The sequence below is a fragment of the Argiope bruennichi genome, chromosome X1 (assembly GCF_947563725.1).
Source record: "Argiope bruennichi chromosome X1, qqArgBrue1.1, whole genome shotgun sequence".
Taxonomy (NCBI): Eukaryota; Metazoa; Arthropoda; class Arachnida; order Araneae; family Araneidae; genus Argiope; species Argiope bruennichi.
Window position 1 is genome coordinate 16,685,426 of NC_079162.1, and position 13,965 is coordinate 16,699,390.

The following is a 13,965-nucleotide window of genomic DNA, read 5'->3' on the forward strand; positions in this document are numbered from 1 at the left end:
TTAATTTATGAGTATATGGAGAACTAATCGTAAGTGTACTGAGCTTTACAGTATCCAATCAACAGTTTTCACGTTTGATTGAAAAGAACCTTCATCATGGGATAGAAATAAACGTAGGCTTGATGGCTGGTGTGTCCTTATATTGTGCATATTTTATATTATACCAGTGTAATGAGGCTGATAGGAACTAATATACGATCTTCGAAATCGATTGCTGCTTAATTTAAAATTATCTATATTATAAGCAAGCTTGCAACTTAATTTTTTTTACACTTTTACTTCTAAATTCAACTCCATTATTAGTTTTACTAACTTAACCCTTCCTAAGACCATGTGAAGTATGCTTACCACCGAATTAATCAATCTTTGGTTGAAGTTATGTATGTTGGCATAAGTTTTCTCAAATTTTTCAATAAAACAAAATCCTAGATACTTCCATTTCTTTTCTCCCACAAAATAATGTGTCTAGGTTTGATTACTTACTTATTAATTAATCAAATCAAATGCATCTAATAAGCTAAATTAATTACTTTTCTTAAGCTAATCTCAATTCTAAAAATATTTTAATATACCATGACTAGAAAACAATGGCATTTCAAAGGGCCAAAGAAAAATAGTAGTGTCCTATTAACTCAAAAACTTGCTTGTGTTAGTAACACTGCTGTTTCCTGTAAAACATGAAAAGTATCATTGCATATGCATTGAAATGTATTCTTGTATGTACTTGACAAGTTGATAATTGATTGCACTGTACTGCATGGCCGCCACAAAAGTAACCGTTAATTTGGCATGAGGCTGGCCTTGAATCCAACCATCAAATGAATTCAGTATGCCTGTTTCACCTTAAAGATTGCAGTGTCAGGAAAAGGAAATAAAGTATATACATTTGTTGAAAGACAGAAGCAACCAGCTTGACGTTAATTTAAAATTGTTCTACAACATTTCTGAAATGTCGTTATTGTTATAATGTTGCGAAACTGTCAGACATATTTTGTTCCTAGTGTACATATTTAAATTCAAATTTTATAGAGTTTCCAATTCAAATATTTTCAGTTTACTTTAAAATATTCGAAGCATTCATTCATTACTTCTAACTTTTGCTCTTATACTTTTAGAAACCTATTAGTAATGGACTTCCACCCACTCCTAAGGTTCATGTAAGTTTCAAAACTTTTTCAAATGAACTATTTAGATAATATGTACATTTAAGATTAGTCAGCCTTTTGCTATCTTTTTCATTTTAAAATTGTTTAATCTAATAAACATTTTTATTCATCATTTTTTAATTCAGATGGGAGCATGCTTTTCCAAAGTTTTCAACGAATGCCCTTTGCGAATTCACTGTACGGCAACTTGGGTCCATCCAGAAACACGAGGTGAGAATAAGATGCGCAACATTTATTAAATTTATATAACGTACTGAGATTCGGTTCGGCAGATGCATTTTTATAAAGGTTGGCAGTCATATTCTGTTTATTTTAATCTTGAAACATATTTCTTTTAATAAGGAGGGCTGAATTTTAACCATTCAGAAGGTATATAAAATAACTTCGAACTATGACCATCATAGTGCATATAACCAGGAGTGAAGGTTCAAGCCAGAAGTTCGGTTTAGTTTTTATGCATTCTAAATGAGAATTTCATGCATTCTAAATGAGAATTTTCAGGCATTCTAAATGAGAATTTTCAGGCATTCTAAATGAGAATAGAATGAAAAAAAGACTTGGCATTTCTTTCACACTTTTGAAATTAATGGGGTACAGCATATTAATGTTAGATCATTATAGTCATTCGGTTTTGACAGGCATAGGAAAAATAATTCATAAAAGATTAGTGAGAAATAAGTTTCCCATTTCTGAGGGATCTAGAATGCGTTCTGTTGGCCCAAATAGGATAAAATTTGAGCTACACATAATTCAAATGATGCGCTTAGCATTTATTAAATAAAACAAAAATTTAGTACGAAAATCTGTAGATAGATTGCGCTATAACAAAAATGGTATTTATTTGTATATATTGCAAATTAGAAACATAATTTACGTTACAATGCAAGCCTATTAGCATTATACTTTGGATAAAAAGAAAACAGATTCTGCATGATCGTTAGGTACATCTATGCACATCATGCTTTCGTTGCAAGGAAAAGCGCTACTGGTAAAAAATTTTTTACCAGAATCAGAATTCCGTTGCAGCTGTATAAGAATTTCGTCGTAGGAAGAGGATACGAAGAGATCCAATGTCTTCATATGCTCTACGCATGGTAATGCAGAAATTTGAAACAACTGGGCAATTTGGCATTTTTCCAGGTAGAGGACGAAAACAAATCCTGCCTGCTATCGTCGGAAATGTAACCACCGTGTCTGTTGAAGCCAACAATCAGTCGCCGCATGATAGTGCGAGTGTGACATTTTTTTTCTATGCATTGGATACGCCATATTCCACTATATAAAAATTTTTTTACAGTGGATTTGTATCCCTAATAAATCAGGCCTGTGCATCTATGCAGGAATGGGATTCAAGAGTTTCATAAAACGTTTGCATTTCAGTTCCTTTCTGGAATACTGGTTGTCGTCACTCTTGAAAATTAACATTCGCAATTGTGGTGTTTGGGCTGTGGAAAACTCTTATGCTAACCAGGAACAACCCTTTCTTCCTAAAAAAAAATAATCGTGTGGTGTAGTTTTATGGTTGCATTTATTATTGGACTGATTTTTTTTATAAGAGATAACTAACAACTTCAATGATGTGGATGCCTTCCTGATAATTGCCAAGATAGCATTTCATAGATGCACGGATGATCAGCCGTCATTTTTCAGTAGCATGACTTCCTCTTCCGCTGGATACCACCTCCTGCGGCTAGAAAATCTACTTTAAAAAGCCAGCATCTTTGTCAGATCTGAAAGGCAGCATTGGGCGCCATGTTCTTGATATTTCGACACTAAATCCGGTCAGCTGTAAAAAATATGGTTCTGCTATCAGAGCACATTATTCAACATTCAACATGAAGGGGGGTACATTGAGCAATTATTATGACATTATATATATTACTTAGCATTTATAAAGCATATTGAATTTTTATATGCATTACTGTGACACCTATCCTTAGATTTTTGTACTAACTTTTTTTATTTAATAAATGTTAAGCCCATCATTTGAATTATCGGTAGCTCAAATTTTATATCATTTAGACCAATAGAATACTGAAGTGGAAAATTTATTTCTTGCTGACCCCTGTATATATAAAAAAAAGTTGGATTTGTTTTGCTAACTCTCTCTCTAGGATTTTCGTTCATTGGCGAACATGTATGCTACGTTTCTATAAAATGATCATGATTTTATATGTGTAAAAAAAAAATCTTTGTAAAATGTTCGGATAAAACGCGGAAATAACATAAAAATGTAACTAATAATTAGCTAATGTATACATAAAAAATATTAAAAGCACTAAATAATATAAGTATCCGAAGTATTATAAAACTTAAATAATAAAGTATTTAAAAAATCCTAAGAAAGCAGAAACAAAAATAGAAAAAAATAAAATTGCACAAAACAAAAATAATAGTAATAAAAAATAACAGTAATAAAATTAAATAAATAAAAGAATTTTAAGTCCACAGCCTCTTGGACTGACAAATTTGAATCGTTAAACCCAGGTTTTATGATTTTTATCTTCCATTAACTCAGCTATCGGAGAAAAAGAAAAAAATAATTCCTAAATTGTAGCAACCAGAAAATTAGAGAATAGAAGAATTGAATAAGCGTACCCTAAGCTATACAGTCCAAACTTCGCTTAGTAAGCGACACTCATAATGAGTTGTTGTTGTTTCTAATGGCATTTGCCATGGACAAGCTCGCTGACAAAGTCAACGATTTTATGCCGAGGGTGCGTCTCTTGTTTTTTAGTAGCGCCAACTAGGGACAAGAGTACGTCTTAGCTACTCACGCATCATATTCGCTTGCACAACCCTTCTTTTTAAGGGGGGCACATTCACACATCTCACATATAGAACAAATGAAGAATAGCCATGCCCGAACCGAGACTCGAACCCAGAACGTCCAGATCACGGGGAAGACGCGCTATCCCTATGCCAGGACGCTGACTCTCATAATGAATGATTTTCATAACTAACAAACCGAAATGTAAAAAAGTGATTTGCTTAATGAGTGAAATTTCGCCGAGCAAGTGGCGAAGAGACGCCGTGACACCACATGCTGAATTGACCTGTATCAGTCTGTATTGTGTACTTTGAAGAGAACCCTTATATCTACATGAAAGTTTCGGGCGGCTAGCTTTGTCGAATGCGATTCCGAGTGATTTGAGCAAGTGCCTCTTGCCTTGATCAATAAGATTGCGTTTGTGGCCAAGATGATAGCGCTTGAGGTAAATAGCAAAGACATCGATGAGCTGTTGAAAGAACATTGCCGGATCTATCAGAGGAATTTATAGAGCTGTGTAACAGCAAAAAGCTTCAGAGAAGATTTGATTAGAAGTGGAGGATTTATTTTACAGTGCAACAACCCTCCAGTGAAATAAGCGAGAGGCTGAAAGTATCTCCTTATTTATACGGGGTGTTACCCGAATTCGACCGACAGATTTGAAGGAGTGATAGTAGGCATCAAGATTATAAAGAATCACCATACAACATGGGGTCCCAAACGACGTTTAGGGGTAAAAATCGCAAAAATATAGGGAGTCGGAGAATTGTTGAAAACTGTAAAAAATTAATTAAAAAAAATAACAAATGGTATTTCAACTATGAATTTTTTTTAAGTGAAAGCACATTCTTAAAGGCTAATTTTCATGTAAGTAACATGCCGATTTGATGAACCAGGGGGGTCGTAAATTATTGAAAACGAAAAAGTAGTTTAGAACTCTTATCTGTAAAAATATTAAAACTTTAAGAAAAATAAAAGTTTGAAGATATAAGGAATTTTATACTCTTTAATTTGATATAAGTCTGTGGTGTGAAAACTGTGGAGGTTTTAAGATATTGAAAAAAAACTAAAATGTTTGCAGGAAACATCGCTGCAACATCGGTACGCATGTTTACAGAGGGTGTTGCCAAATTCGAAATAGTAAATTTAGAGAAGTGATAGTAGGCATTAAAGAGATGAAAAATTATCATAAAACATAATATTGCAGGAGACGTTTATTCTGTGAAAATCGCAAAAACAGATATCGAAGAGACAATTAGCCTGGCAAAGAGAATGGTCCTATGAATGCGAGGATTTGGAACAAGGTAGTCGAGAAGAAGCTTTGTCGTATGTAAATTTTCCATGCGTTTGAGGAATATAAAAGCAGCGAGCATTGCAGAATTGATGGATCGAGGAGTATAAAAGCAGCTTGTATTCATTAATAAACAGTGCAGAATTGAAAGTCAATAAGTTTCATTTGCAAACAACATGTCAGATTTCACGAATGACGAAAATGCGGATATGCATTTAATTTACAGCCTAGCACAAAGAATATACCAAAAGCAATATCCAAGTAGGCGTTGTCCACACCACAGCACCTTTACAAATATTGATCGATGGTTGCGGGAGACAGGATCCTTCAAAATAACGAGGCCAAATGCAGGGCAAGAACGCAGTGTGCGCACACCTGAAACAGAAAACCAAGTTTTGCAGCGCTTTGCCGATACCCCATCGACAAGTACGCAATCAGTTGTTGCTGAATTGGGTATTCGACACGAAATGGTGTGGAAAGTCATGCGTGCTGAAAACATGTACCCCTTCCACTTGCAGAAAGTCCAGTTTCTATGCGATGACGATTTCCCACGTCGGATGGAGTTCGCACGCTGCATGTTTGGTGCCACACAGGAAGAGGCACTCTTTCCTGCAAGAATTTTATTCTCAGATGAAGCCTGCTTTACTAGAGAAGGCGTCTTCAACATGCAGAATGCACATATTTGGTCATCCGAATATCCCCATATCACTATCTCGTCGAAAGTGCAACACAAATTTAGTATTAACATCTGGGCAGGAATTCTGGGAGATCATCTGTTGGGACCTTATCTTATGCCCGAACGCCTTAGTGACGCAATGTACCTTATTTTCTTGTAGCACGCCCTCCCGGATTTTCTGCAGGGAATACCGGCCATTCCACGCCAGAACATGTGGTTAATGCATGATTGTGCACCAGCGCTTTTTTGAATTCTGTGCGTAACTACCTAGATGATACATGTCCTGGGAGGTGTATTGGACGTGGCGGACCTGTTGATTGGCCTCCACGTTCCCCGGACCGCAATTCCTTGAATTTCTTTTTCTGGGGCCACATGAAATCTCTTGTTTATTAGACATCTTTGGATACAGTGGAAGATCACGTAGCACGGATCGTCGTCGCTGCTGGAGAAATCGCAAGCACACCTGGTTTGTTTGAGCGCGTCCGGCGGTCCTTTAAACATCGGTGTTGGTTGTGTATTGACCTTCGCGACCGCAACATTGAGCAATTTTTTTAAAAGTTTCTCGTCATTTCCTTTCTTATGTTTAAATGGTTGAGGTATGGTAATGGTATTCCACCAAATAAATTTTCGCTGTCGTTTGCGACTTTATATTTCTTTCGAAATTCTTATCGCCTTGATGCTTACTATCACTCCTCAGCATTTTTTGGTAGAATTTTGCTATAGCTTCTGTAAACATCGGTGCCGATGTTGTTGCGATGTTATCTGGTTACCAATTTAGTTTTTCTTGAATATCTTAAAACCTTCTCAGTTTTCACACTACATATATCAAATTAAAGAGTATAAAAGTCCTTATATTTTCAAACTTTTATTTTTCTTAAAGTTTTAATATTTTTGCAGATAAGGGTTCTAAACTACTTTTTCGTTTTCAATGATTTACGACCTCTAGTTCATCAAATCAGCATGTTACTTACATGAAAAATAGCCTTTAAAATTGTGCTTTCACTTAAAAGAAAGTCATAGTTGAAACACCATTTGTTATTTTTTTATTAATTTTTTACAGTTTCCAACAGTTCTTCGATTCTCTATATTTTTGCGATATTTACTCCCAAACCTCGTTTTAGACCCTATGTTGTATGGTGATTCTTTATCCTTTTGATGCCAACTATCACTCCTCTAAATTTGTTGGTCGAATTCGGCAGCACCCTGTATATCCTTATAATTTTCTTATTATTTAATTAAGTAAAATTAATTCAATATTGAAAATAATTACAAATCCAAGACAATAACAATTACATGAGATTTTGATCTTTAAAAAAATTATGCAGATATATAAGAAAATCAAAGGACAATTTTATTTCAATGCACGTAACTTATAAATTCTTAATATTATTGATTTTTGCTAATAATAAACTGGGATAATATTATTTCTGTGGATTTAGTTTTGAATAAAGCAATTTATAGGTGTAGTTTTTGAAAGTCGAAATATGAAGGCTACTATTCCAGTTAGGTATCTTACTGATATTAAAATTAAATGCGTTTCTTCTGTCAAAAATATTTATATTAATTTGATTATTTAATATTTTTATCTCAACTTCATGAAATTCCTGATTAGAGCATACTTGTTTAACTTCATTTTACTTTTATAATAATTTTGTATTTATAAATATGTATAAAATGCATAACATTCATATTAATTAAGTAGTATTTGCATAATTAAATATGAAATGGCGGAAAAGTATCAATAGACATGAAGCAAGATATGCCTGGGTTTGCAAGTCTAATCTTACGGATTTATTAGAAGTTTGCGAGAAACCACGAACTAAAGGTTCCTTTTACGAATTCATTTATGTTTACTCAAAATCCCGTCGACACCTGCGAATCAGCTGCTCTTGGAACTTTCTTCAGGGTATGCTATTTATCATCAGCACCTAGGTAGTCAATGACACACCTAGGAGCTGTAGCCGAAAATGTAGTCTGGCGCTGCACCTACATGTAGTTTGGTGCTACAATGATAAAAACCACGCCTTCATGATTGATCAATTTTGGAACCTTTTGATCCATGGTTTGTTTCAAAATTTCCAGCTGATTATTGTAATTGACTAGTTTGATTATTTGGTAAGGTAAGTACATTTGGTAAGTTACATTTCGTAGCCGACAATGCTCATCGAATCCCGCCAGCAATTGACTATACTTTTCTGGAAATGGATATAGGCTTTTGGAATGGTTAATGGCAAATCACGCTAATGGCTTCATGTACGTTTTTGCCCAACACTGTTGTGGACGATTCATTTCTCATCGCCTGCTGTTGTCTGTTTCAAAAATAAATGGGTTCCGTTGACTTTCAGCAATACGATCGTTAATTGTTTTTTCTCTTAATTTGTGAAGTACTCAAACACCAAGACGATTACCTATTCGCATCAAATATTTATAAATGATCGAATTCAACACTTCGGTAATGTAATATTTCACGAGTGACAATACTTTGTTTATTTGTGGTCAGCGTCTTATTTGATTCTATCGACCGCGGATGGCCAACCGGATTGTTGCCAGTTTTAAAGTGAAATTCACCCCTCCTGAATTTCTCAAACTGTTTGCTACTATTTCCTTTTCCTTTGTAAATAGTGCATACTTTTTTCGTGGCTTGGAAGGCATTCTTGCTTTTGCGGTAATAAAAAAAGAAGTATTATACATCCTTTTGTTTTCCACAATTAAGTGAATGTTGATGAGGAATCGATACATATTGACCTTTTAGAAAAAATTTGATTTTGAAGCAATTTAATGTTCACATAGTGATCTGCGTAAGCTATTAAAATTCCAGATGGTGGAAACATTCCGAACAATACAGCAATGTATGCAGTGACGGTTTTACGGTTAAGCAGCATTTTAGGACCCTTTAAGGGGGGGGGGGATGCGGAGGCAGTCGATAAAAAAGCATTAGCTTAGTTTCCAAATAAATATGAATGAAATTAAAAATTCTATAAATTATGAAATATTAGAACTACAATGTGTCTTACTATTAAGTTATTAAAATCATTTTAAATAAATTATCTTAACTGATCGAATGATAAAGCTTTGTATATCCCACTTTTAGATAATTTCACAGTTAATTTGGAGTCTGACAATCAGAGCAAGATGTTAATTGAGGCGGCCTTTGATTGACCAAAAATTATAAGATTCAAAGCAAGTTTTGATCGCAGTAGAGAGGCTATTTTTTTGTTTAGAATATTAGCGCGCCAAGAACATTTTGCTCTATATGATTTAATAAGGTCAAAAAATTAATAAAAATTTAGACGTAATCTTTTCAGTAGTACATTTATTGATGGCAACAACATTAAATATAATTCTTTATATCATCCAGAGCATTGCTTCAACTGAAAATACATGCTTGCCTTTATTGATTTTAATAAATAAGGTGTTGGACCACATTTAGAATGAGCACTCTTTGTATATCTAAACTTGCATGCTTTGATATTCATATGTTTTATTTCATTGAGTAAAAATTATTCGTTTTCCCTCCCTATTTCCAGATCAGCATATCTTGTTTGGTTGTGAAGAAGGAATATATACTCTGAATCTTAATGAGTTACATGATGCCTGTATGGATCAGGTAGAATTTTTTATTTATTTTGAGTAATTTATTTATTTATTTTTTTATTTTATGCCATTTTGTGAAAGTACAGGGAAAGTTTTAAGCATTTTCTTGAATTTTTTCATTCGAAATTCCTTAGCTCTATCCAAGGAGAACTATATGGATGTTTGTAGTTAAAGATGTTCTTATGACGCTTTCTGGTATGTAGAAATAGTTTTGCATTTAATTTTTTTGAAAATTTATTTTTCTTGATTTGTTAAATTTCCTTTAGTAATGAAAATTTAGTTATTAACTTGGCTTTTCAAAACCATCAATTTAGGAAAAACGACTCATCTTTATCGTCATGATCTTTTAGCCTTACATAGTAAACAAACACACAGGTTTTCTTTGTCCATGAATAAAATACCTGAAAGATTTGTGCCTAGGTAAGTGAGGTTCATTTCCTCATATGGTTAAATTCCTTTATGGTTAAATTTTTTTTCCAGCAAATAATTTTTTAAAACATTGTAAGAGTTATTTAAATAAATTTGTAAATTGCAGACGCTTTTCAACTACGACTAAAGTCCCAGATACGAAAGGTTGTATAAAGTGTTGTGTCGGAAGAAACCCTTACAATGGATATAAGTATCTTTGTGGTGCTACAATGAATGGGCTTTTCCTAATGCAGTGGTACAATCCTTTGAATAAATTCATGCTTTTAAAGGCAAGCCATTTCCTTTAACTTTTTTTATTTATTTGGATGTAAAAAAGAAATTAGTTTGTGAAAATATCATTTGGTAGTAAAATTGAGATTTGAATAATGCTTTAGAGAATATACTATTATTAGACATATGGTTACCTTTAACTCATTAAAACTGTTTATACGGCTCTCGTTTATATGTCGTTTCATCAAAGCCCCCTTCATTCGTAATCATAGTTCTGCATTTATTCAAGGCGAAGAATGCAGAACTGCAATTATATGCCGTTTCCCCTCTTTAAAATTCACAGATTTTGTGCTTTAGATATTATTCTTCATTTCTAACGAAAGGGAAATTTTTCTCCTGCCATTCCAAATAAAGAACTGTGGAAGGTTGGGAACACATGATGGAAAGGTCAATTCAAATTGCTACCCCAGGGTGGTCTGTCTGATAAGCTCGTCATTCTGGAATTCCATAGTCTTTGAGCAACTCACGTGCTCATAGTTTTAAAAAGAAACTTATTGTTGTTAATAGAATTTTTTGTAAGGTTTTTGATGTAGGTTCCATTGTGCTTGTTGATACCGAATACATATAAATAAAATAATTTGAACCTTGTTTTGGCTTGCATATTGTGATAAAAAAATTAATGAATGTTAACTAATAAAATCTATCTTGTACTGAATGTGAATTGTAAGAGAGAATACTGTGAAATTTATAAATGCTATGTAGCATTCAAAAATATTCTAGAATATTCTCAAATGTTCCATAACTTCTAAAATATGTCAGAAAGACGAAGAATTTGTTGGAATGTGTAGAATGATTATAATTGCCAAGAATAATATATGTTGTATAATATTCTAGATTTTTCCAAAATACAACATTGTTCAAAGATATTTGAGAATTATCTTGAATAATACAAAGCGTTTATAAACTTCTAGGGAGTTCTACACATTTCCAAAATGTAATAATGATCGAAAATATTCTACAATATTCTCAAATGTTTAAAACTGGTTTACCATTTTCATATCTCCTATTTATTTTTTAATTTTGTTTTAAGATTTTCACCCCGTTCGTAGAGATTGTGATAGGCATATATAATGTCTACAATATTTTTGCTTATTTAATAATAATTGTCTTGTGTTTTGTTAATATCGGTCTTGCCGTTTGGTGGAAAGGCGGAACATACTTCAACGACAATTATTGATGTAAAGAGCTTAATTTTTCTGTTTCATTATTCTTGTGTATAAACTGTAATTAATTTTTAAACTATAACTAATGCTTTTGTTATTTTAATATTTGTCATAAGAGAAATTATAGAGTTGCTATTACATTCTCATTTTTGTTTACAGCAATTTGAATGCTGGGTCCCATCAAAATTGTCAATTTTCGAAATGATCATTTCTCCAGAAATGGAATATCCTATGATCTGTGTTGGCGTTCGAAAAGGGTTTGTTATTTTCTTCTTTCTTTCTTTTTCTCTCTTTCTTTTATCTGAATACTGAAATTCACCCTAGTCAGCAACATCAACTTTTTGGCTATGGTATTATTCTGTAATAAAATAAATCAGTTATTAATTTCTATGTTATTTTTAGTATATCCAAAGATTGGTCAGGAATATGCAGCCTGATTTTTATCATACAAATATTTTAATAAATTTTTGTGAATTATTAGCTGGGGTTGAATTCAGCGGTTTCAACATTTTGTGATCACTTATTTTTTAAATATTCAAAATGAATTCCCTCTTTAGTATTTCTTTTCATTGTTTAATGCTACTTGGTAATTTAAAAAGAATTATCCTTATATTTTTTCGTGTTTCTCACCATTAGATTAAAATAAATTTTTAAAAATGTTACATCTTTTTAAAATATCATATAAAACAATGCAGTTTGAAATTAATAAAATTAAGTATACCTGTGATATTTCTACAACAGCATATTCGCCAACAATGCCTAATATATGCCTAAAGTTCGTGACGAAGTCATAATTATCTATTACTTTCATGAAGATAGGTTATCTGTAGTATTCTTAAAGTTTCGTAACGCCGTGATCACTGGTTTTATAACAGGCTTTTGTTCTGAAACATTTATGGCATTCTTACATATTGCTTTGTTAATTAACAAAAGTGTGTAGTAAATATTGACACTGTTCAATTAGTCATAGATTCTATATTTCATGCTATAATCATAATAGGATATATTGTCAAAAAAATTTGTTTCCTTTAGAAAATGAATGATAAAGTTTTTGCAAATATTGAAATGGGATGGTAATAATTGTTTTAACCCTTTAGGTACATTTGACGTATCAAAACGTTCCGTATTTGTTTGAATTTATGTTTCGTTTTTTATAATTCTAATTAGCTTACGTGAAAGCTACTGCCTTCACATGTTCAAAAAATTAAATGCGCTTCAAATACAAAAGTCATTTCAAATAAATGTATAATCAACGGGTTAATCTAGCGGTCTTCAAACCTTTTTCTACAGAACTCTGGAGTACTATGAGCTGTTCTTTGAAATGCTACTGGTGGAAAAAACTCATTACCCCTCATTACCAGAAACGCTGCTTCTAGCATAAAATGAATATATAATGCATCTGCAGATAACATCTATAGGGATGTATTTCAATTATTTGTGTTAAAAAAATTCAAACATATTCCAGCCACTATATGCGATGATGTAAGAATTGGTGACACTTATAGGACGAATTATTCTAGTATTAAATAGGTGAATAAAATAACATTGTGCAAATTTTAAATTATGCAGCATCTTTTTTTTATTTTTTTATTTTTATTTCTGCTAGTATGTATATAATGTAATTACAAACGTCTAGCTTACTTATGCTTTTGAAGGAGGGGTTAGGGTTCCGTCAAAAGATGATAAAGGTGCCGAGAGTCTAAAAACTTTGAAGACAACGAAATTAATCCAGTTTGATTAAAGTACTGTGCAATTATGAAATTTACTTCTCAGCTAATATTATGTTAATTTTTATCATTTTGTTGTTATTATTTTTGTTGATTTATAAATAATTCTTCTCAAAGGTTCTAAATAAAAATCTGAAACATGTATCTGAGTGCACATACACTTTATTTTAAAATATATATTTGGCGTAAATTGAAATAAAAAAAGCCTTATTTGTTTCATTACAAAATCATTATAAAAGATTTCTATGCGATGGCAATTTCCTAACGTTTAATTGAAAGCCTCGAAACGATTCTTTGTAATTTTATTGTGTTAGAAATTGGAATAATTCTCTATTGTTTTGAAACAATAATTTAGGGTATATGAGATTTGAAAGTTTCAAATTCAATAAATAAACTTTTCAGATTTATATTAATGTATATTTGCTAGCATAAACTACTTTTAATACAAAATATTATACTTTCATAAGTCCTTTTTAGACTTTTAGTGACTATTTACATTTTAAAGTTATTTTTAAAAACTTTCAGTATTATAAATAATTAATTTACTGAGTTAAAAAATATTTATCATAATTTTAAAACGTGTAAGGAAATAAGTCTGCAGTTTTAACAACATCATTATTACATAATAAAACTTTTAACTGCACCTTTATCTGATTACCTAGTTTTACATAAGCATTCAAAAAAGAAAAAGATAGGAAAAAAAAATAATTTATGCCTATGGCATTAGTATTTAGAAATGATTTTTTTAAACAAATTAGATATTTTTGGGACTGGAATGAAAGTTGAATATAATTGAATATAAATTTTATATATTTTAGTGTTAATTTATATGCTTATTTTCATTACTAAAAAAACACCGGCCTAAGAATTATTTGCAAA

At 32.1% G+C, this 13,965-nt stretch overlaps 1 protein-coding gene across 5 annotated transcripts in view; it reads left to right on the forward strand.

Moving 5' to 3' along the window:
- LOC129958166 (mitogen-activated protein kinase kinase kinase kinase 5-like) overlaps positions 1-13,965 on the forward strand; it is a 94,063-nt gene that overhangs the window by 66,360 nt on the left and 13,738 nt on the right. For all 5 annotated transcript variants that reach the window (XM_056070407.1, XM_056070409.1, XM_056070408.1 and 2 more), the window contains 7 exons: positions 1,116-1,157; positions 1,292-1,376; positions 9,431-9,510; positions 9,632-9,692; positions 9,812-9,917; positions 10,033-10,195; positions 11,519-11,616. In XM_056070407.1, coding sequence (XP_055926382.1) covers positions 1,116-1,157; positions 1,292-1,376; positions 9,431-9,510; positions 9,632-9,692; positions 9,812-9,917; positions 10,033-10,195; positions 11,519-11,616 — 635 coding nt within the window. The remainder of the gene's footprint in view (positions 1-1,115; positions 1,158-1,291; positions 1,377-9,430; positions 9,511-9,631; positions 9,693-9,811; positions 9,918-10,032; positions 10,196-11,518; positions 11,617-13,965) is intronic.